General features: G+C 32.3%; 2 protein-coding genes across 2 annotated transcripts; both read right to left on the bottom strand.

Annotated features, from left to right (window-relative positions):
* Positions 1-639: 639 nt before the first annotated feature.
* On the bottom strand, positions 640-7,849 carry LOC110621385 (amino acid transporter AVT1A). Its single transcript, XM_021765665.2, has 12 exons — positions 7,214-7,849; positions 5,993-6,267; positions 5,521-5,735; positions 5,167-5,190; positions 4,890-5,070; positions 4,568-4,787; positions 4,353-4,488; positions 4,222-4,241; positions 3,761-3,906; positions 2,438-2,481; positions 1,357-1,419; positions 640-866 (listed from the first exon to the last, which is right to left on the bottom strand). The coding sequence occupies exons 1-12, from the start codon at positions 7,423-7,425 to the stop codon at positions 774-776; spliced, it is 1,629 nt and encodes a 542-aa protein (XP_021621357.1). The 5' UTR covers positions 7,426-7,849; the 3' UTR covers positions 640-773.
* A 3,062-nt stretch (positions 7,850-10,911) lies between these two features.
* LOC110620596 (amino acid transporter AVT1A) lies at positions 10,912-16,942 on the bottom strand. The gene is made up of 12 exons (XM_021764395.2): positions 16,197-16,942; positions 15,360-15,634; positions 14,861-15,075; positions 14,486-14,509; positions 14,199-14,379; positions 13,876-14,095; positions 13,661-13,796; positions 13,529-13,548; positions 13,074-13,219; positions 12,686-12,729; positions 11,958-12,020; positions 10,912-11,187 (listed from the first exon to the last, which is right to left on the bottom strand). Exons 1-12 carry the CDS (start codon positions 16,403-16,405, stop codon positions 11,095-11,097), a joined length of 1,626 nt encoding a protein of 541 aa, XP_021620087.1. The 5' UTR covers positions 16,406-16,942; the 3' UTR covers positions 10,912-11,094.
* Between the last annotated feature and the right edge of the window lie 6,441 nt (positions 16,943-23,383).

The raw sequence follows: 23,383 nt of genomic DNA, 5'->3' as shown, positions 1-23,383 counted from the left end.
TTAATTTATAATATATTAATTAATTTTTATTGTTTGGGTATATTTGTTTAAATTGTAATTGTTAAATATTTTTTTATCATTATTTCTAAAATAAAATGATGTAATAAATAATAAAATTAAAATAAATTAATTTAATTTCTTAATTTTTTTTGTTTTTTCATTTACATGCTTTATAAAATATTAGCGATCAATATGGTTAGAAAATCTTCATATGTTGGAAGATATTGATCGTATAATTATTCAAGGATGGTCTGAATAAACAAATATCTTAATAATAATAATAATAATTCTTTAAAATTAATAATATATTTAACAAATAATATTTTAGTTTAAAATTTAAAATTGGCGTTAAAACTATTAATTTTTCTTTTTTTTAAAGAGAAAAAATAATTCCTTGGTTATAAAATCCACAGTATAAAATCAATGATTTAAATATTCATTTATTGGTTAAAGTGGTTTTATTTTGTTTTATAATTTTGAAAATTAATAAAAAAAATCAGGAAGCTAATTTCGATTACCTAACCTTTTACTTTTTTAGTGTTAAACAAGTATAATAATTTTGATTACCTGACCTTTACAAGAAATTTTTTTTTTTTTTTTTTATAAAATTTTTTTTATTGTTGTATAACTTGAGCTTGGTTAGAGCTACCATATGAATTTTGCTGATTGCAACTCCTAAATTCATATAAGAACAGAGTAATGAGCTTCCACATTCATACAATCAAAATTTCCCAATTTATCATGAAACTTTTCATATTAAGCCATCCGATACTTCAGTATTGCTTCACAATATCCAACAATGAAGAGTATGCTCCAAGGATTGCACAGATGATGCCCAAAGCAGCTATTGTGGAGCTCAATATAATCTGCTCAAAGTTTCAATATTCGACAAACAAAGAATAAGAAACAAATGCTTTACTCAGAAATTTATATTTTGATTATATGCAAATGGAAAATAAATGATATATAAAAAGTCTATTTATTTTCTATGAGATTATTTATCGATACATTTCGTATAAAAAGTCTAGAAAATAACTTCATCTCCTTAAAGAGAAAGTCATTTTCCTTCAACATGACTTAAAATTTTCTTTTGACTGAAAAAATATTTTATTGACCAATTTTTTCAAGTGTTCAAATGTCAAACAGATGTATAAAATATTTTTTTAAAAAATATTTTGATGAAACAAACAGAAACTTGGTGAGATTTTTTTGCTTCCACCAATTATGCATTGTGGTTCTTTTGTCTTCCCACTAGATGGCATTGGTTACAATCCAGGATTAGTAACATCGTAACAAGCATAGAAGATATAACATAACAAATTTAATATAAATACTATTAAGTTGATGTCTGCTTGCCTGTGTCCTTGTAGCTTTCTTTCCCTTGATCTTTAAAAAACATAATGATGGCATTATTACTGCCTGCATCAGGAAGATTTGAGAGGGGAAAAAAAAAAAATCAGTTTTCCTGAATAGCTATCAAATGCAGAAGTGCAGAGCAATAGGATTTATTATTTCTACAGCATGGGTCAATGGCATTTGTAAGAGCATCATCATGATTTTAAAAAACTAACGGCTGTTATGTAATAGGTTTTGGGGGCTATTACCCGATATACAACAGCACCTTGAGTTGTAGGCATAACGGTCGTTACCAACCGTAAAGTAAGGGTAATGGCCGTTATCAATAATTGAAATTCTTTTATATTTTTTATCTTCTGTCCGTATTATCATTCTTATCAATTTCTACACTTTCTACATTTTTCAGCCGCTTCAAAAATAATATTTTTTAAGTTTTCCCTTCCTTTTCTCTTTCAAATTTCAATTTTTTTCACATATTTTTCATATAAACTTGATTCATCATGAACTAATGCACTTTCAAGCTTATTTCCTCTAAAAAGTTATTAAATTTTTTATACTTAAATTATAAGTAGTTTTTTTTCCCTAAATTTTTGTAGATTAAAGTGTTAGTTTTAAGTTTAAATTGTATTTTGATTTTTGAGCTATTAGTTTACTCAATCTATAAACTTTGTGTTGATTTTTCTTATTTTAAACTATATACTTTTTAATTTAAGTTAAATAATCTATATTTGATATATTTATATTTATTATACATTTGTATACATTGTTCTAAACTAAATCTAATCAATATCATGTCATTTTATGAACTTTGCAAATACTTTTAAAAAATTTACATAGCACCAAACCGTTATCGTTATATTATAGCCATCTGTTTCCGTTACTCGCAACCGTAATTTAAAACCGTGAGCATCATATTACACACTACACTCAATTCATAGAATCTGTGAGAAATTATTTCATGCACCATTGTGATATTGTTGCTAAACAAGCATGTGCATAAATAACAATTTTGAATTAGTAAATCATATTTCAGAAAAGAAAATTACAGTAGAATCTTGATTCCATTCATTTTTTTGCTTACCACAAGCAGACAGAGGACAGAACCAATTAAAGCCATCACAAGACCTGCAATCAAGAATATGATTTCATCAGAGTTCAATCATTTTCGATAGCATAAGGAGTTGGTGAAAACGACAAGGGATAAATGTATAGTTACAATTGTACAACCTCCTTACAATCCGTAATATGTCCTACAAGCTGAGGACCAAAAAGAGTATACAGATGTTTAAGAGCTCAAAATGTGGATTAATTCAGTGAGGCATTAACATTAGTAATTTAAAATAGAGAAGGTCACAGCGACTGTATAGTACTCATAAGTTGACTGAATTAGAGGTAACTCATATAACCCAGTATCAATTTCCATCCGGATATCTGAACCTGAACACAAAAGGACCCCTCGGGTCAAGTCCACCAAACTGGATCAAGAATCATGGAAAACGCCTCTTAAGGGATCCAGCCCAAAGGACTGAACCCCAAGACATGATTCTGAATAAAGCGCAACTTATGGGGTCTGGTCCACGAGACCGAACCCTTACATTATGCTTCTGGATAATCACGCGAATCTGAAAGGGTTCCTGTCCAAAAGACTGAACCCTCAAAACACGCTCCCAAATAAAGCGGACGTAATGGCTTATGCGGGTCCATCCTAGACAACCCGACCTGAAGGAATACATATCAGGCACAAATGTCCGAACCCAAGGTAGAGTCCTACATCGTATTGATCACTTGGACATCAAATCCCATGCAGACCAAATGTCCACATGAACAAGGGAACTCCTAGTCCTAAAAGGATTCAACTAACACAGGTTATGTAGAGGGCACCCCCAGGTACGCTATATCTATCTATCATCTTAACCTTGAGACAGAGATTTCTTGAGATCCATTACTGACTTTAGCATTGAAAAGGTTATCCACAACCAACTACCTGTATTCTCTTATTTTTCATATCCATTCCCAACGATTATATCCACAGAAGAGATCAGGACGGCATCAGTAACCTTGCAAATCCCTCATGGAATTGTGTGACTTGTGTCCTAACTCCCTTTCTAATTGTACAGATACAAAGCTGTTGCTTATGGAAAGGCGGGCATTCCTGAATCGTTAGTGTGCTTATGGTATTATGACTGCTTTGCCAAAAGAGGGGGGGGGGGGGGAGGAGAGAGAGAGGGATAGCTTGGGTAAATCTCAACTGTCAAATCTCAAGCAGCAGAAAGCATCTGAATTCTAAGTGAGATTTAAACAATTTAACATTCTGTGATCTGACATATCTGCCAGATTTCATTGTTCTGAGAATGTGAGATGAAACTAAGTAGACATTTCACTGAAGCAAAATTCTAAGACTTACCGAAAAAGGGAAGAAGAAAAGCCACACAAACAGATGAGAAGACCAATCCTGTTCTTAGAAAAACGAAGCACCAAAAACTATTTGATACTCCAACTGGCAGTAGCTCCTCTATGCTCCTGGCCAATGGGTTCATCAACAGAGCATACTTGTTCGTTGTTAAGGAAAGAGAAAAAAAAAAAAAGAAATGAATAAAATGAAACCAAAAGGCAATGGCAAGTGTAAACAGGACAGTTCATCACAGAGCACTCTTTTTTTAACGAATGAAACCAGCAGGCTATGCAAAGTGTAAACAGTGACCTCTCATTATGTAATTCAGTTCTTCCATTGATTTTTTTCCCTACCTTTTTTTAAAATGAAAAACCAGTATGGAAGACTCAATTTTAAGCTCAAATATCATAGGCATATCAGACAATCGTATCTGCTGCTTGTATTGTTAGCAGCAATTAGTTTCAAAAGGATATTTAGTAAGTGGGTTGATAACCTGCAAAAGAACAAGAAATATAAGCTCAGAAACCACAAAATTTTACTGAACAATTCTTACATGAACAACCGATTGTAGTAACTCCAACTAAGGAACTGATCTCATACTCACTGTAGTCCACAAGGCAACTTTTGAAGTAACGGCATGTGGTGGCATATTCAATGTTATTTGAGATAGCGTATCTTCACCAAACATGAGAAATCCCATGACTGCAACGCCCCCATAAAGCATTAAGCAGAAGATGAAGCTTAAAAACAAAAAGAAAGTTTTCAGTACTAGAATGGCAACTAAATTATATGCACCAAAGCAGAAACTAAGTTTCGTACCATATTATTGTTGCCTTGGTAAATTTTCTTTTATCTGCCATTGATTGATAGATATTAGGAAAAACTGAGTGCCCAGAATAACAGAATCCATACACACCAATAGCAAATGGAATGCCACTCCACTTTACCACTGGACTAGTTTGATGAAACCCAACACCCCCTGCTGTACCAAGCAAAAGCACACAAAGAACAATCATGATTGTTGCTACAACCCCACCAGCTGCAAAACAGAAGTGAAATAAAGAATTAGTTATGAACCGAGTCAATCAAACTTTCAATAGTTCATGCAGTGAAGGAACTTCAAACAAAAAGTTTGCAGAACCTGAAAGGTATGATATGACACGAAGATCCCTTAGCCACACAGTTGGCAGAACAATAAGAGCAGTTAAGATTCCAAAGAAGTGCATCGAGTCAAGATGAAAGCCGGCCCATTGCAATGACGTTCCAGGAAATAGCCTGGTAAGGTTATCACCCTCCAGAGTGATAAATTCCACACAGTATGCCTGTGTAGGTGGGAAGCAATGCCACCAACATTCATAACTCATTAATATCTTAGAATAGGACTTAAAAGTAAAATCAGAATTCATTTTTTCACTTACATATAACTCCAAATACAGAATGATCTGCATTGAGATCCAACAATAAATTCTATTAGAAAGATGAAAACACAAAATATTTAACAGCAAAAAGTAAAGAAAAAGATGAACTATACAATTTTAGAAATGTGACATTTCTTTTTATTTTTCAAAATCACCAATTTTTTGAATACTACATATGAGAATAATGATATTGTAAATTATCCATCAGTTTTAGGGATGCTCAAAGCTCAACTAACCAAACCAAGATTCAAGATACATACACTTATTAGGATATCCAAGTCCCAAATTTATCTGAAAAATATTTCATTGTTACGACAAACAAATATACGACAGTTGAACTTGCAATAAACTCACAGATATAGCAAGACGTCCATATTTCCCAAAAGCAGCTTCCCCTATATCTGGGTAGGTCACAACGCCTTCTTTGCTTTCGAAGCAATGTCTCATAAGGTTAGCTGTGTAACAACAAACAAATGCAAAACAAGCTAGTACTACCAAACTTGCCCAGCCTGCTTCTTTCACAGTAGAAGGTGTTGAAAGAAGACCAACTCCGACCATTACATTAACCGCTGTTTCAAAACAATGCCACTACATAAAATTAATCCAATGGGAGGTACCAAAAAAATTTCAGGTAATGGAATAACTGCAGATAACACAAGAATTCTATTCATTAAATTGCCTAAAAATGTTCAACCTTTCAATTTATTTTATTTTTCCATTTTTTTCTGCATTTTTATTGTAAAAATAAAACAGAAAACTTAAATGAGGTTAAAATGTAAGATTTAGCCACAAAATCAAAAGAAATCAAATGCTATTATGGCCTTACAATTGAAGACAGTTTGCGTTAAACTACATCCATGGGCAATGGGTAATTCGCCACTGGCAAAGGAACCTTTTGAGAAAGACAAGTGTGCTGCTGAAATCCTACCCGAGTCTTCCTTCTGCCAACCATTTTCTTGATCAGACAATAAAGGAGACTTTCCCTCCTGTTCTAAATAACTCTTACTTAAGTTTTCAAGACTTGAATAATGGTTGCTTTGTGCACGTCCAAGAAACCCAAAGCTTGGAGACATTGTGATTGAGTAAGAATCCACTGTTTCCCTGCCACAAAAATACCAAAGTTAAACCATGTCATTCAAATTCAGAGTTTGCATTAATATATATGTGCCTTCAAGCATAACATATACAAAATAAATTTCATACTATGTATTTCTGTGAACTACTCAGATTCTAAGGCTGGAATGATTCAGAAACACAGATTTAAGGGTCAAAATATTTCATCACTAGCAGCCAAGTAGCTTGATTTGTACTCCAACATTCCAAGTTAGACTTATTTAGTATAGTTAGCAGTTTCACTGCATGACTCTCTGTTCCAAACAGAGAAACTTGTACAGCAATCGCACATCCCCTAATTACACATTATTTAATACACAGACTTTGTATTTCCAGTTGGGGGAAATTGCAGCATAGGAAACAGTAAGGACTTCCCTGCATCAGCCAATCTACTTGGTTTCTGAAAAAACAAGTGATAATTATCTATTATTGCTAGCTAGACTAATACTCTCCAGTGATAGTATAGCCTCAATCAATCTTCTAACTTCTTAAACTAGTCTTAGGATCTATTTATGATTATTGTGGAGTTCAAATAACTCTTATTAAGGTATTAAAAATTGATTTAATAATTTTTTTTTTGGCCAAAGAAAGGGAGATGGGGATTAGGGGTTGAACCAATTTCCTCCCTGATTTCAACTAAATGCCTCTGAGTGCAATTTAGTATTGAACTTGTATTTTAATCATAAACCTCTAAAACAATTAAATATTGTTTCTTTAATAAAAAAAAAAAAAAAGAATCGAGACTTCTTTAGCATTCAACCTCAACCCAAACGGACCTTAATCAATTTCCCCATGTTCTGAACTAGACTCAAATAATGTTTCCTCTTTATTAGTTGTCTAGTTTTTCTTGTCCAAAGATATAGAACAGCGAGTCTTACATCAAGCAAATCTTATACTTTTCAGAGTAAGAACCCAATTGCGTCCCGAAAATTACCTGAAACTCTGCGGCCATTGCTGAGAGGAGAAAGTTCCACACTCATCACCATTATCAGCCGCTTCTCTGTCGCTGCTGGTACTGCTGCTCCTACCACCAATCTCAATTATCTTATTCCCTTCCAAGTCTCCACTACTATCCTCACCAGCATCTTCATCATCAAAGAAAAACTCTGCTGCTGCTGCTTCTCTCTCTGTATCTTTCTCCGCCATTAACACCAGGGAAGAAAGGAACAGAAAAATCAGGAAACCCAACAACAGAGTGCAAACAGCCGAGAGGAGGAGAGAAAAAGGGTATATATATATAAAGTATGCAAGCTTCTCACTCCCGAGTGTTGAAATAGGGCGTTTAAGATAGCAATCTTTATATGGGCATGTGAGCTTCCACAGAGTGCAGAGAATGTTTATCCTCGAAAACCGAAAAAAGATTGGCTTTTCCTGAATTGATTTTGGTGGTTTGTGGCTGTATGTTTAGAGGGGATGGATGGGCCAGATTGGCAAATGACAAGGTAACATGGAGGAGGTGTCGTAAGTTATTACGTCTCGTTATCGTTGGAGGAGCGACCGGCTAACGGGGATCCCAAGTGTCTGCACTATCGTTTGCTGTCTTGCAGGAGCCGTAAAGTATGTCTCAACATAAGCTGCAGGGAAAAAATTATCTGAAAGCACGGAAAATACTTAGTCTGAATCCGATGTATCGTATATCTAATCATATTCAACAATAAATGAGCGGTTTTTTAATAATAATAATAAAAAAAAGAGATGGACTTATTTTAATATTTTTTTATTTTAAAAAAATTAAATTCATCCAAACTAAAAAAATATAATGTATAATGTATAGTAGGCCAAGTGCAAATATGAAATTTTCGTAAGTTGTATTGCCTAATATGGGCCTTATTTATTTATTTTAGCCTCCTTTTATTTGATAAAAAAATCTTTAATTTTAAATTTTTTTTAACATATTCAGAAAAATTATTAATAAAAAATATTTTAAATTATGATGATTATGTACATAATTAGGTGTTTAAATTATATAATATAATTAGATTATAATTAGACTATAATTATGAAATTATTTTTATTTGTTACCTATTATGTATTATCCCAATTAAGGGAATAACTAAAAATTTTTCTCTCAAAATTTACCTTTCTCTCCCTTTTTCATAGCTATTTGAGTAAGATTTGATTGTAATCTACTTACAAATATATTATTTAACTATTAATTTAAATTAAAGTTTGAAGAAAAAAAAAAAAGCAAACGTGTATTCAAAATCATGCTTATAAAAATTAATGGTAAATTATAATATGATCTTTGAAGTTTTATTTATTTAATAAAATAGTCATTTGAAATAAACATTTTTATCTTGATCATGTCCGATAAATTCAATTATGTCTTCTTTCTTTGAAAAAATAATCCGTGTTTTCTTTTTTTTTTTTTTGTTAATTATATCATTTTTTCCTCCATAATGATTAAAAAATTATAAAAATTAATTTTAAATCAAATTTAGCGTATTTTAATTTTTGAAAAAAAATACACTTTAATTATATGTACTTTCACATTCTTACACTTTAAAATAATTTTCATTATTATTTCAAGGTATAAACTTTTACACCGCAAACACTTTGATGATAAAGTTGATAACAGTGTTAGCTATACTAACTTAGCACACCAATGTCATTGTCATGTTTAACATAGTATGTTAATATTATTACTAGATTTATATTCTAACATCGTTATCACATCAATCATCTTTCAATTTTATAATCTAAACGCAAAATGTTAAAAGTACAGATTATGGAATTATAAGTAAAATAAAGTTCCAACCTTTTAATACTAGAAGTGTAAAAATTTTAAAATGTATGATAAAATTAAAAAAATATATATATATATATATTTATCTCACGTTGTTTCTCTACTCAATTTTTTCTTTAATTCCTATAGATGAAAATTAGGAAGAGAGATTTGGATAAAGACAAAAACGAGGTATTCAGACAAAGAAGTAAAGGGAGATAAAAAGACACAAGAGAGGAGAGAGAGGAAGAAAGGAGAAAGTCTCTTGTCTTTGCCATTTCCCCTTCTTTATCTTATTATATCTCTCTCTTCGCCTCCTTTGTTTTCATACATTTTAAAAGTTTTTACACTTTAGAGTTGGAATTTTATTTTATTTACAATTTAAGAATTTTTATTTTTAATCTTATGCACTAATCATAAAATAAAAATTATTAACATGGTGGTTATATTGGCATATCGGCGATAACATCAGCATACCACATCAACATAGTTAATAATATTAGTAATTTTATTCTGTAAAAAAGTTCACACCTTGTAATAATAATTATTTTAATTTTTGAAATGTAAAAATCTAAAATACAAGTAATTAAAATATACTTTTTCATTATCTTTTACTAATTCATATTAAAATTTTAAAAGTAAAACTATTTTTAACTAATTTTTTAATAGTATTTAAAATATTTTAAACTCTTACAGCTTATGTATATAATTTTAAATATTATTGAATATAAAATATTGATGTAAACCTTTAATTTTAATATCTTTATGACTATGCACAGTTGAGATAATGATAAACTGGATGATGAAAACTTTACGTAGTTTTAAGTCTATGAAACATATTAAAAAAGATATTTACGAGGTATGTATGCCATATGAAATCAAATAAAAAATAAAAATAGTTACAAAATTAAAAAAAAAAAAAAAAAAAAAAAAAAAAAAGGGGAGAATGAGGATTGGATAGATTGGCTCATGTTTGAGACATAGAGTTCCATTGTATTTTTAAAGACTTTTTCCTAAATCTTTAAAGGCCTTATAGGCTTAAAACCATGATTATCAAAATCGAGAAGTGATCTAAAATATTTATATTTTAAGTTTCTCATGTTTAGATTTTTTAGCTTTATGTCAAAACAGAAAACTAAGTTCATCTAACATGGTTGAATTTCAAATCCCATATCTCTCTTTCTGTAAATAGTTTTGAGTTGATTGTTTTTCCATTCTTTTATTTTCTGTTTGTTTCTAGAAAGTTTCATAATTTTTGAGTTGTTTGTTTTCCACCCGTATGAGGTTCTAATTGTTAACAGACGGCTATTTTTGCATCGCCGGCTGAAGGGACACGATCCTTATTTCTTCAACCTTCTAACCTCCAGGAGGATCTTGTTGTATTAGTCCGAGCTGACCTGAGCATCTCCAGGGTATCTTTAATCATCATTTGAACCCTTTTCTATTGGAGGTAATGGGCCTAAGATCGGCCTATAGGCCTACAGGACATGGGCCCGCATTAATGGTCGATTTCCTTGCAGGATTTGATTTCACCGCAAGCCATTGGCCCTGCATAATTGGGCCTTCATGGGTCTAATAGACATTTCAGGCCTTGGATATATCAGATATCATCATCACCCATCGATGCTATACAATGGCAAAAATGAGAACTTAATGCGGTTGCACCTGATCAATGAAAATGGAGGAAATATGTTCAGTACAGCAGGCGGTGCAAGGGAGAGGCATGAGGACAGTCGAGAAGGAGAGAGAGGTTATGACCTATGAGTGTGAAAGGGACTGGCGAGCTGATACTAATTAGGCTAGACTGGGATGCAATCAATAATTTAGGGAAATCAGCAAAACACAATATTTTTAATGGATTTCGGTCAGTTCAATCAAACTGGAAAATTTTCATTTAGACCAAATCCTAAATCGAACAAATAAATTAAATCGATTCGACCGATTTTTTCAGTTTAAAAGTAAAAGGATACAAATAATAATAATAATAAACAAAAATACCCAAGAATCAAATTCCTTCCTTTTTTTTATGTAAGTATTGTTGTATAACTTTCATTTATAAAAATACTATTCATTTTAGGCCATCTGATAATTCAGTATTGGTTCACAATATCCAACACTGAAGAGTATGCTCCAAGGGTTGCACAACTGATGCCCAAAGCAGCTATTGTGTAGCTCAATATAATCTGCTCAAAGTTTCAATATTGCACAAATAAGGAATAAGAAAAAAAAAATGCTTCACTAAGAAATGTATATTTTCATTATATGCAAATGGAAAAGAAATCTCATAAAATAAATAAGATCTCTAGAAAACTGATAACCATTACTATTAGATTCACTTTAGGATTTGTTACATTCTCATTCTCATTCTTAGAAAATCTCATAAAACAAATGGAAAATAAATAAGATCTTTGTTTATTTCACAGAAAGTAACTTTTATTTGAAACACATTTTCCATGAAAAATATTTTCTAAGAAAATAACTATTATTGAAAGGATATAAGTCCAGTTAAGTCCTTATATTTTTACTCAATAGTCAAATAAATCCAACTCAAAATTTTGGACTAATTAAACCTCTGTACTGTTACTCAAGGATCAAATAATCTCTCATCTAATATAATATTATTTTTTTAATAATATAATATTATTTTTTAATAATAAAAATATTTTTTATATAATAAAATTTTATTTTTATAATTTTAAAAATTATTTATTAAATCCATATATTTTTAAAAAAATTTATAATAATTAAAATACTAAATTTTTTATGTTTTAAACTATAAAAAATAATATTTTATCAAGTTAGAATTTATTTGGCCCTTAATAAAAATACAAGGGACTTAATTGGCTCAAAATTTTAAATTGGGCTTATTTGGCCCTTGAGTGAAAATAAAGGGCTTACTTGTACTTATTTCCCAAATTGAAATATAAATACTATTAAGTTAATTTCTGCTTGCCTGTGTCCTTGTAGCTTTCCTCCCCTTGATCTTTAGAAAACACAATGGTGGTATTATTACAGCCTGAAACAGAACCAAAATCGGAAAGGAAAAAACAGGAAGCTCATAAGTTTTCTTGGATAACCCCATATATGTATGAAAAAGCACAAAAAGAGAAGAAATACAGGCCATGGACCATACATCAAGTCAATTTAAGTGTCTGAAATTTTGTTAAGATTCATTCACCAATGCAATATGCTGCAAAATACTTCACCAAGACAGCTTAGACAATACTTAACCCGAAATGGATATTTAGCAAATGCTTTGCAATGGGATTGCATTGCGAACAGCTTTTACATCAAATAGCTCAAATCTACTTGGGATAAGGCATGATTCAGGTTCTATTGTAGTTTCAGAACTATATAGCTAATGTTCTTTTAAGACAAGTCAATTCCGTGGCGGTTACTAATTGTTGCAGGATCTAGAGTTATTATTCCTACCACATTGGATCAATGGCATTTGTAAGAGGATGCCATAAAGCACTACACTCATTCACAGAATCTGTGAGAAATTACCACATGCGCCATTGTTAAGCACGTGTATAAATAATGATTTTGAATTAGCAAATAATATATCAGAAAAGAAAATTATGGTAGAATCTTGATCACTGATTTGAACCATGCTTCTATGCATTGTTTAGCCATTCATGGACCACACACATAAGATTGTTCTTAGATGTTTTTGCTTACCACAAGCAGACAGAGGACAGAACCAATTAAAGCCATCACAAGACCTGCAATCAAAAACATGATTTCACCAGAGTTCAGTAAATGAGAAGTTAGTGAAGAAGACAATACAGTTGCACAACCTCCTTAAAATCCATACGATATCCTACATGATGAGAACCAAAAAGAGTATACAGATGTTTAAAAGCTAAAGAATGAACTCCCTCTTCTAATTATACAGATTTAGAACTGTTTGCTTAGGGAAAGGCAGGAATTCCTCAATTATTAGTGTGTTTATGGCACTATGACAGAAAATGGTGTACAGTTTACTGAAGCAATATCTCATTTTTCTGAGAATATGAGATGAAACTAGGTAGTGGACATTTCAATGAAGCAAAATTTTTAGATTTACCAAAAAAGGGAAGAAGAAAAGCCACACAAACAGTTGAGAAGACCAATCCTGTTCTTAGAGAAATGAAGCACAAAAAATTAGTTGATACTCTAACTGGCAGTAGCTCCTCTATGCTCCTGGCCAATGGGTTCATCAATAGAGCAAACTTGTTCATTGTTAAGGAAAGAGAAAAAAAGAAATCAATAAAATGAAACCAAAAGGCAATGCCAAGTGTAAACAGGAGTGTTCATCACTGAGCACACTTGTTCGTCGTTAATGAAAGAGATGAAAGAATTGCATAAGTGAAACCAACAGGCAACGCAAAACGTAAACCGGACATCTCTCATTTGTTATTCAGTTCTGTTATTGATTTTTTCCCTTCCTTTTTCTAAATGAAAAACTAGTATGGAAGACTCGATTTGAAGCTCAAATATCATAGGTTGTATTGTAAGCAACAATTAGTTTCAAAAGGATATTTGGTAAGTGGGTTGATAACCTGCAAAAGAACAAGAAATGCAAGCTCAGAAACCGCATAATTTTTATTCAACAAGTCTTACATGAACAACCGATTATAGTAACTTCAACTAAGGAACCGGTCTCATACTCACTGTAGTCCACAAGGCAACTTTTGAAGAGAAGGCATGTGGTGGCATATTCAATGTAAATTGAGATAGTGTATTTTCACCGAACATGAGAAATCCCATGACCGCAACACCCCCATAAAGCATTAAGCACAAGATATAGCTTAAAAACAAAATGAAAGTTTTAAGAATCAGAATGGCAAATAAATTATATGCACCGAAAGCAGAAATTAAGTTTGTACCATATTATTATTGCCTTCGTAAATTTTCTTTTGTCAGCCATTGACTGATAGATATTTGGAAAAACTGAGTGCCCAGAATAACAGAACCCGGCCACACCAGTAGCAAATGGAAGGCCTCTCCACTTCACCATGGGACTGGTTTGATGAAAACCAACACCCCCTGCTGTGCCAAGCAAAAGCACTGAGAGAACAATCACAATTGTCGCTACAATACCACAAGCTGCAAAACAGATGTGAGATAAAGAATTAGTTATGAACTGAGTCACTCACACTTCCAATAGTTTAATGCATTGAAGGAACTTCAAACAAAAAGTTTGCAGAACCTGAAAGGTATGATATGACACGAAGATCCCTTAGCAAAAAAGTCGGCAGAACAACAAGAGCGGTTAAGATTCCAAAGAAGTGCATGGAGTCAAGATGAAAGCCAGCCCAATGCAAGGCCGTTCCAGGAAATAGCCTGGTAAGATTATCACCCTCCAAAGTAATAAATTCCACACAATATGACTGCATAGATGGAAAGAAACGCCAACAATATATTCATAAATCATAACTCATTAACATCTTAGAATAGGACAAGAAAGCAAAATTGCAATCTGTTTTTTTCACTTACATATAACTCCGTATAGAGGATAATCTGCATTGAGATCCAAGAATAAAAATTCTATTAGAAAGCTGAAAATACAAAATATTTAACAGCAAAAAGTAAAGAAAAAGATGAACTACATATAATTTTTAGAAATGTACCATTTCTTTTCATTTTTCAAACTCACCAATTTTTTGAAACTCCTAAAAATAACTACAAATGAGAATAATGAAGCTCAAAGCTCAATTAACCAACCCGAGAGCAAAATGCAACCAGTCACAAACCAAGATTCAAGATGTGCAACACACATTTATTAGAATATTCAGGTCCGAAATTTATCTGACATATACTACATTGTTGCGATAAAAAAATATACAACAGTTGAAGTTGTAATAAACTCACTGATATAGCAAGACGTCCATATTTCCCGAAAGCAGCTTCACCCATATCTGGGTAGGTCAGGACACCTTCTTTGCTTTCAAAGCAATGTCTCATAAGGTTAGCTGTGTAGCAACAAACAAATGCGAAACAAGCTAGTACTACCAAACCCGCCCAGCCTGCTTCTTTCACAGTAGAAGGTGTACAAAGAAGAGCAGCTCCGACCATTACATTAACCACTGTTTCAAAATAATGCCACTTCATATAATTAATCCAGATAACAGAATAACTGCAGATAACACATGTATTATATTCATTAAATTGCCCAGAGGAGAATTCTAATAAAATGTTCAACCTTTCAGTTTATTTTATTCTTCTACTTTTCTCTGCAATTTATTGTAAAGATAAATCAGAAAATTTAAATGAGGTTAACATGTAAGCTTTAACCACAAGGTGCAAGACTAATTTCAAACATTTTTAAAAAGTGAAATTAAAAGAAACTCAAATGCTATTATGGCCTTACAATTGAAGACAGTTTGTGTTACACTACATCCATGAGCAATGGGAAATTCGCCACTGGCAAAGGAACCTCTAGAGAATGACAAATGTGCTGCTGAAATCCTAACCGACTCTTCCTTCTGACGACCATTTTCTTGATCAGACAGTAAAGGAGACTTCCCATCCTGTTCTAAATAACTCTTACTACAGTTCTCAAAACTTGAATGAAGGTAGCTTTGTCCACGTCCAAGAGATCCCAAGCTTGGATACACTGAGATTGAGAAAGAATCCACAGTTTCCCTGCCACAAAAATACCAAAGGTAAACCGTGTCATTCAAATTCAGAGTGCATCAAGACATATGTGTTTTCAAGTATAACATGTAAAAGTAAATTCCACACTATATATTTTAATGATCTAATCAAATTGTTAGGCTGGAACTGATTCAAAAGCACTGATTTAAGTCAAAATATTTCATCACTAGCAGCTAAGTGAATTATACTCCAACATTCCAAGCTAGATTTGTTTAGTATAGCAGTTTCAATGCAAGACTCTCTGTTCAAAACTAAGAAACTTGTAAAGCAATTGCATCCCAAGTTGCACATTATTTAGAATAGCAATTGCACTTTGCATTTCCAATTGGGGGAAATTGCAGCATAGGAAGCAATAAGGATTCCCCTGCATCAGCCAATCTACTTGTTCTCCGAAAAAACAATTTCCCGATTTTCTGAACTAGACTCAAATGATGTTTCCTCTTGATTATTTATGTAGTTTTTCTTGTCAAAAGATATAGAACAGCGAGTCTTACATGAAGCAAATCTTATACTTTCCAGAGTAAAAACCCAATTGCGTCCCCAAAATTACCTGAAACTCTGCGGCCATTGCTGAGAGTTGAAAGTTCCACACTCATCACCATTATCAGCCGCTTCTCCGTCGCTGCTGGTACTGCTGTTCCTACCACCAATATCAATTACCTTGTTCCCTTCTAAGTCTCCACTAAGACTCTCACCAGCATCTTCATCATCCGAGAAAAACTCTGCTGCTGCTTCTCTCTCTTTATCTTTCTCCGCCATTAACACCAGCCGATAAGGGAAAAGAAAATCAAAAAACCAAACAGAGAACAACCAGACGAGAGGAGAAGGAGAGATAAAGGGTAAAAATATAAAGCATGCGAGCTTCTTTCGAGTGTGAAAATACGGGGTTTAAGCTGGCTATATTGATACGGGGCATGTGGGCTTCCAGAGCGCGCTGAGAGTGTTTGTTCTTGAAACTGAAAAAAGATTGGCTTTTGTTTACTTTGATTTGGTTGCTTCTGGTTGTACTTTTGGGGTTGGTGGTTGGACCAGATTGCTGTATGAGAAGGCAACATGCTGGAGGTGTCGTAACTTACTCCGCTTCGTCATCCTTGGAGGAGCAAACGACTCACAGGACAACAATTGTCTTATTTTATTTATATTAACAAAGTGATTCGTGTTAACGTTAATTATTTATGAGATGTCAAAATTACCCTTTGTGAAGGATTCAATGCTCGTTTCCAAGTAATTCCCATATTCAAAGAAGAGGATCCTCCCTGTAACTACATTCTTGCTCCGCCTTTTCTTTCCTTAGAATCACACAGACTCCACCAATTGCTGCCTGGCAAAATAGAGCCTATATAGCTGATAAAAATTTTAAAAGTTTTCAAAGAATTTCACATTCCTGTTATCGTTGTTTTCTTGCGGTTCCTTAAGCTGGTTCATCGAGATTTTGTTTGCCATAATTCCACCGTCTCCTCCACGCCTTTGATTACAAATTTTGTCCGAGTCATGGAACCTATCCAACGACAAGTGTCAGTGAAAATAAGGGCATCATTGTCCTTCAAAAAAATAAATTTATAGTAGAAAAAGACTAATGTAAATAGTCACTCTCCTTAATAGAATGATGAATTTGTTAAACGAAAATAAAATTTAACGACTTATTTATTATTAAAATTTAAATTAGAGATTAATTTATTATCTTTGTTAAAATTTAGAGATTTGCCCATAAATTATATGACTAAAAATAGGGTTTCATCTTTCCATTTAAATTTATTCATAAAATATTATTAAAGTTTAAGATTTTGTTTGTTTTTTGTTAGTAAAATATTTTTCATATTTTCTAATGTTTTGAGCACTAAAACATTTCAATCAATAAAAAATATTTTATTGATGAAAAAATTAAACTATTTTAAAAAAGTCTTTATTTTTTATGAAAAAAATATTTTCTAGACTTTAATATAGTTTTTTTTTTTTTTTTTTTTGACATAAGGGTTGGAGGAGTCGAACCTTAGACCTTTCAAGGCTACAGGATGCACTTTTCACCAGGCTAAGCCTTGGAGTGCTTTAATAAAGTTCCTATTAAATTTCTATATATAAATTTATTAATATATTTTATTTTTTAAATCAAAATTAAAAAATAAAAAAAATCATTTTATTGAAAAATATTTTTATAAAATATATTTAAACTTCATAATTATTTTATATAATATATTTATTTTTTTAAATATTTTTTAATTATAATTATATCTTGACCCATATAAATTTAACGAGCGTATAAATTAAATAATAAAAAACTTTATTTATAAAACATATAGTATCAAGTAATTATAAAACTCAAAATTCAAGCATGTAGCTGTAATAATATAGTGTAGCAATCGAATTTATGGAGTATCTCGTTATAGCCCCAAAATATCATATTATTGTAATGCAATACTATTAAATCTGTATGTAGTATTGCCACACTCTTATACTAATTTACTATTACGCTAAATTTATCGGTCTAATATTAATTAATATTTTATTATATTCATATTTTCTAACTAGAAGCGAGTATTTTCTTTCAAAATAACCTCTTGAATTCTTTAATTTTATGTATTTTCTTTCAATTAGTGTAAATATACTTAGCATAATTATAGTGTTCTGTGTGAGGCACTAAATCCTTAACTACTTTAACTAATCCTGTAAATCCATCAATTGTATAATCAGTCTTATAATTTTGAAATAATTTTAATTTACTGCTTATATGTTATGAGATTTGTTTGATATCATATTTAATAAGAAAATTGTAATATAATAAATTTTTTAATGACAATTTCAGAAAAAGAAAATAAATTTTATCCGTTAATTATTTTAAAAAATTATTTAAAACATAAAATAAAAGGGAATTAAATTGATTATAAAAATAAATAAAATTACTCTTTATTGAATTAAATGCGACAATATCATGAAAAATAATAGGCTGTAGACGTATTTATATCATTGTATTATTTGATTTACTTCATTGGATATCTAAATTAAAATCAAGATTTATTTACTTAAATTTATTAAAAATCATAGAATTTCAACAGAAAATAGCCATATTTTATTAAAGAAAAAAGAAAAAAAAAAAGAAATTGTGTTACTAATTATTGACTTTGTTCCATGTTTGCCAACTTTGTTTAAGTTTTGGTAAATCTATTTTTAATTTTCATAAAGTGTACAGATATTTTCATATGAGAGTTAAATTTATCATTTTGAAAAAAAAAAGATAAAATTTAGAGTAGAATGAGTAATAAGTGAAATTACTTTTAATTTTTTTTATAAAACATGAGTTAATTTATGTTTAATTATCATGAACAAATTATAGTTTTAATTCAAGCGTTGAATTAATTAATTTTAAACAGTATAGAGATGTAAGCAATATTTTAGCGTTGCTCTATGTGTGCACACTGGAGAATTACTCAAGGTAAACAATAGAGCCAAAATCAAATTGAATTGAATAAATTAAAATTAAAATTTTAGTATTTATAAAAATCAAATCGATTTTATTTAAAAATCAAATTAAATTGAATCAGTCTGATTCGGTTTAATTCGATTTGGTTTGATTTATTTGAATTTTTAATATTTTTTATTTTTTACACTTTATTTTTAGTATTTTAAAATTTAATTGGAATATTTTAATCTTAATATGATTTAATATCTCTATAGTATTGAAAATAATATACTATTGTCACTAATTGGTTCGGTTCGGTTTTTTTTATTTTTTTATGATCAAAATCGAACCGAACTGAAATAATAAAAAATTTTGAAATTAAAAATCAAACCAAACCGAAATTAATAAAAAACCAAACTGAATTTTTAAATTAATTCGGTTCGGTCAATTTTTCTGATTTGAACTGAATACTACTCACCCTACAAGAAAGAGAACGTGAACAAAGCTATGTCACAATTGGTTACTCTGCAAAAAAGAGAATGTAAAGTGATTGACGATTATGATAGCCACTCTGACGCTCAAGTTAGTAAATTAAATAAAAAGGCGAATATAAGAAATTGTTTAAAACTCAAAAGTAGTTGTGTAAAAATGTGTAAGAATATGTATCTTGGTTTTTACGATCATTAGCTTTTATACTGTAAGACGATGGAATTAATTATCGCATCTCCTGAAAATCCGGTTAGTACCGGCTAATTAATATAGGATCTCATGATTATAGCGTTAATGGTAACTTCTCATAGAGTCACACCCCGTAGTTGAGAGGGCGAGTTTTAATAAAGAGTTGAGACCTAAAGCGTCCGGATCTTTTTTTTTACCTCAATGGGATTGGGTATCACCTAATTAGACCTTTGCCATATGGGTTTGTCTTTGAGTGCCAGCTATTGATTGGGTATCACCTAATTATAACTTGCATTATTTAGGGTTTGGTTTTGTGAAGGCATTGTAGATCTATGTTTAACAATTGAAAATAACTTATGCTACTAATTTGGCTCTTGTGAAACGTAAATGTGTGTTGTTTTGCCAATGGAAAGATTTCGCAAATCAACTCTTTATTTACGCAAAGAATCTCAAATACATGAGTAAGCTTCAAAATAGAAGTATGACCATGCCAAATAGAATATTGAGACTATTTATTTTGATTACAATAATAAGTATTACAGAATTTTTTATTGAATGCATCTTCACACTTTCACATTGCATCTTACTAACCGGAGATGGCTAGCAGGCAAGTTTGTATAAACCATTGTAAAGATGACTAGTCATAATGAATCTTCTAGTCGACAGGTCCTGTATGTAATAGTAGTCATTTTAAAATGATACAATGAGTTTTAACTCTTTAGTTAATTGTCTAATATAAATTAAATTGTATCTAAAATCAGGTATGTACAACACATCCTTCAGAATGAGGTTGGTTTTAAAAGAAAGATTGCCAACTAGCAATTTAACAATTCCATCAGGTGAGTAAACAAGGCTAGATTGAGGTACTTTGTGGTAAGTTTGGTAAAAGGTTTGATAAGAACATATATGAGATGATGCTCCACTATCAATAATCCATGAACATTGTTTGCTATGATTAAATCATAAGGCAGTGAGGATCAGATTCCTAACTACAAATCCAATATAGTTCACACAGGTAGCTTCATTCACCATTGTAACGACCCGGAAACCGGACCGCTACTGGCGCTAGGATTCAGATCGACTTAAGGTCACCGGAACCCGTAGCAAGCCTAACATACATCCTGTACATCTGATAAAATCCCATACATGATCATACATTTGCATAAAAATTTTAAACTTTTCATACACCAAGCTTGACCTGTGCATGCACCATAACTGTAAATATAAAACCTAATACTAGAGCCCTCATCAAAAGCTCTAGTTGGGTCCACATTTCATATATCAAACTTGGTTTATCAGATAACATCATTAAAAACATTACATACAGATCATGTACAAAAGGGATTACCACTACTGTTAGGGCCAAGCACAATACTAATCCATAAAACATCACTCTTCTTTACATTACGTTACATTATTTTACATTACATGTCCACTACTAATCTATTACATATACATAACCTTTACCCTTGCTGACTTCCTGAGCTATCTTTGGCCCTGCAACCTGTGGGTTAGGGGAAAGGGTGAGCTACAAGAGCCTAGTGAGCAGAACAATAAAACAGTTTATAAACATATGCCATCATGAAATGCATCACATCACAAACAATTCACAGCACGGATGAATTTGTCACCAATAACCCTCTACATAGTCCAACTGTACCAGGGGCGTAGTGCAGGCCACACCTGGTCTTTCTCTTACATATACATATCATAACATGATCCAACCATGCCGGGAGCGTAGTGCAGGCCACACCCGGACTTTCTCTTACATAATGCCAGGGGCGTAGTGCAGGTCACACCTGGTCTTCCACATCATAACATAGCATATCATATCGAGGGCTAATGGATCATCCAACATCCATCCACATCAACAGCAAATTATGCAATGCATCATATTCGTGAATTCTAATACAACAACCTATAAACATGGCAATCGTGATGCATGAACATGCTTAGAAGTTTAATTACTTTTAAAATAGAAGTAGTTCTGTTCTACTCACCTCAAGCTGACTCTGAAACAGCTAACACTGCTGGCCTCCTCAGTTCCTCGAGTCCGAACCTACATAGGTGGACTCAAATGAGGGACCAAACAAACTCTAAATATCTCCCCAAAAACCCCCTAAAACAACATAAAACATTCATAGAAAACATGCAAAGGAAGGCTGAACAGGGCACTTTCGGCGGCAGGTTCGGCGGCCGAAAGTCCCTCCAGAGCCAAAAATCAAGCACTTTCGGGGGCAGGGTTCGGCGGCCGAAGGTACTTTTAGAGCCGAAAGTCCAAACTTTCAGGGGCGAGCTTAGGCGGCCAAAACTGCCTCCATAGGCAAGTTCGGCGACCGAAATTGGCTTCGGCGGCCGAACCTGGGCTCTCCCAAAGGGCAGAACCCGATTCTGCCTTGTATATCTAGCCACCCACAACAATCCAACATGCATTCAACTATTCTAAAACATGCATAAACACTTACTCAAGCATATAGGGGCATAAATCTAACCTATACCCCAACAAACATCACATTTAACAAACATTTATCAACAACCTCATATAAACCCTAACATTTTACAACTAGCCTAAACATGCATCAAAACCCTTAACCCTTCATAAAACTTGCTTAAAAACATAAGAGAAGATAGGATCTACACTTACCTCTTGAAGATCGAGAGGAGAGGTGATCCAAACTTGGAGATTGGGAGAAATCGAGCTCCGGGGGTCTCCAAGCCTCAAAACTTTAATCTTAGCTCAAAAATCTTCAAAACAACGTAAAACTCATCAAAAACTTGAAGAGATTGAAGGAAAACACAAAATCAACCAAAGGAAGGTGAAATCTCACCTATGCCCAAAAATAGAGAGAGAAAACTCGCTCATTTTCGGACAAGGGGCCTTTTATAGGTGGCTGGCCAGACCACCTTCGAGGGCCAAAGGTGCTTCCGCAAGAGCACCATGTTCGGCGGTCGAACCTGGACTTTTCCTCCTTGGTCTTTTCTTTCAAAACTCAATTTCTTTCTTCATTAAAACCATAAAAACACATAAAAAATATTTTAGAAAACTTTTATTTTACCCTTCTAGAAGGCTCCGACATCCGAGAAATTCTGGATTCCAACAGAGAGTCCAACAGAGAGTCCGCCAGAAGGTAGGAATTCCGGTGCCGGGGTCTAGCCGGGTATTACAACCATATTATCTTTCAATAGTTTGAGGAGTTCTTATTGAATTAGGCTGGTGAATTCACCATTGATATTCTCATTGCTTGAACCAAATGCATTTGAAGGCTCTTGAATCTTTGGATTATCCATATCCTGTTCTACAACATTCACAATCTGTTTGCCTTTCCTTTTGTTATACTAGTCTGGATAACTGATTATCTTGAAGCAAGCATCCCTTGTATGACTGATAGCTTTTCAGTGTGAGCAAAACCTATTATCCTTCTTCAATTTTGTCTCTCCTTTTGTATTGATTTGCATTAGTGCTTTTCTTCTTGTAGTTATATCCTCTAGTTACCATAGCAGCCATATATTTAATATCGTCACTAATCAATGCACTTACTTCCCTTTGCTTCTCCACTCTCAAGATTATGGAGTAAGATTTCAAAAGTATTTGAGTTCTCATGTTGTTATAATTGCTATTACGTCCTATAAAAGACTAAACCAGCTCATCACCTTCATCTATTTTC

This window comes from Manihot esculenta, chromosome 8 (assembly GCF_001659605.2).
Source record: "Manihot esculenta cultivar AM560-2 chromosome 8, M.esculenta_v8, whole genome shotgun sequence".
Taxonomy (NCBI): Eukaryota; Viridiplantae; Streptophyta; class Magnoliopsida; order Malpighiales; family Euphorbiaceae; genus Manihot; species Manihot esculenta.
This window is presented reverse-complemented; position numbering and strand designations above follow the sequence as displayed.

Bases quoted from the DNA above. Each gene is read 5' to 3' on its own strand.
- LOC110621385 (XM_021765665.2), bottom strand. From the start codon at position 7,425: ATGGCGGAGAAAGATACAGAGAGAGAAGCAGCAGCAGCAGAGTTTTTC. The intron at 3,907-4,221 runs ATATCCTTTTGA...AACAACGAACAA, and splicing joins GTTATCAACCCACTTACTAA to GTATGCTCTGTTGATGAACC. The intron at 867-1,356 runs GCAAGCAGACAT...AACTTTGAGCAG, and splicing joins AGAAAGCTACAAGGACACAG to ATTATATTGAGCTCCACAAT.
- LOC110620596 (XM_021764395.2), bottom strand. From the start codon at position 16,405: ATGGCGGAGAAAGATAAAGAGAGAGAAGCAGCAGCAGAGTTTTTCTCG. The intron at 15,076-15,359 runs GTAAGGCCATAA...ATTTTGAAACAG, and splicing joins AACACAAACTGTCTTCAATT to TGGTTAATGTAATGGTCGGA. The intron at 14,380-14,485 runs GTAAGTGAAAAA...CCATCTATGCAG, and splicing joins TCCTCTATACGGAGTTATAT to TCATATTGTGTGGAATTTAT.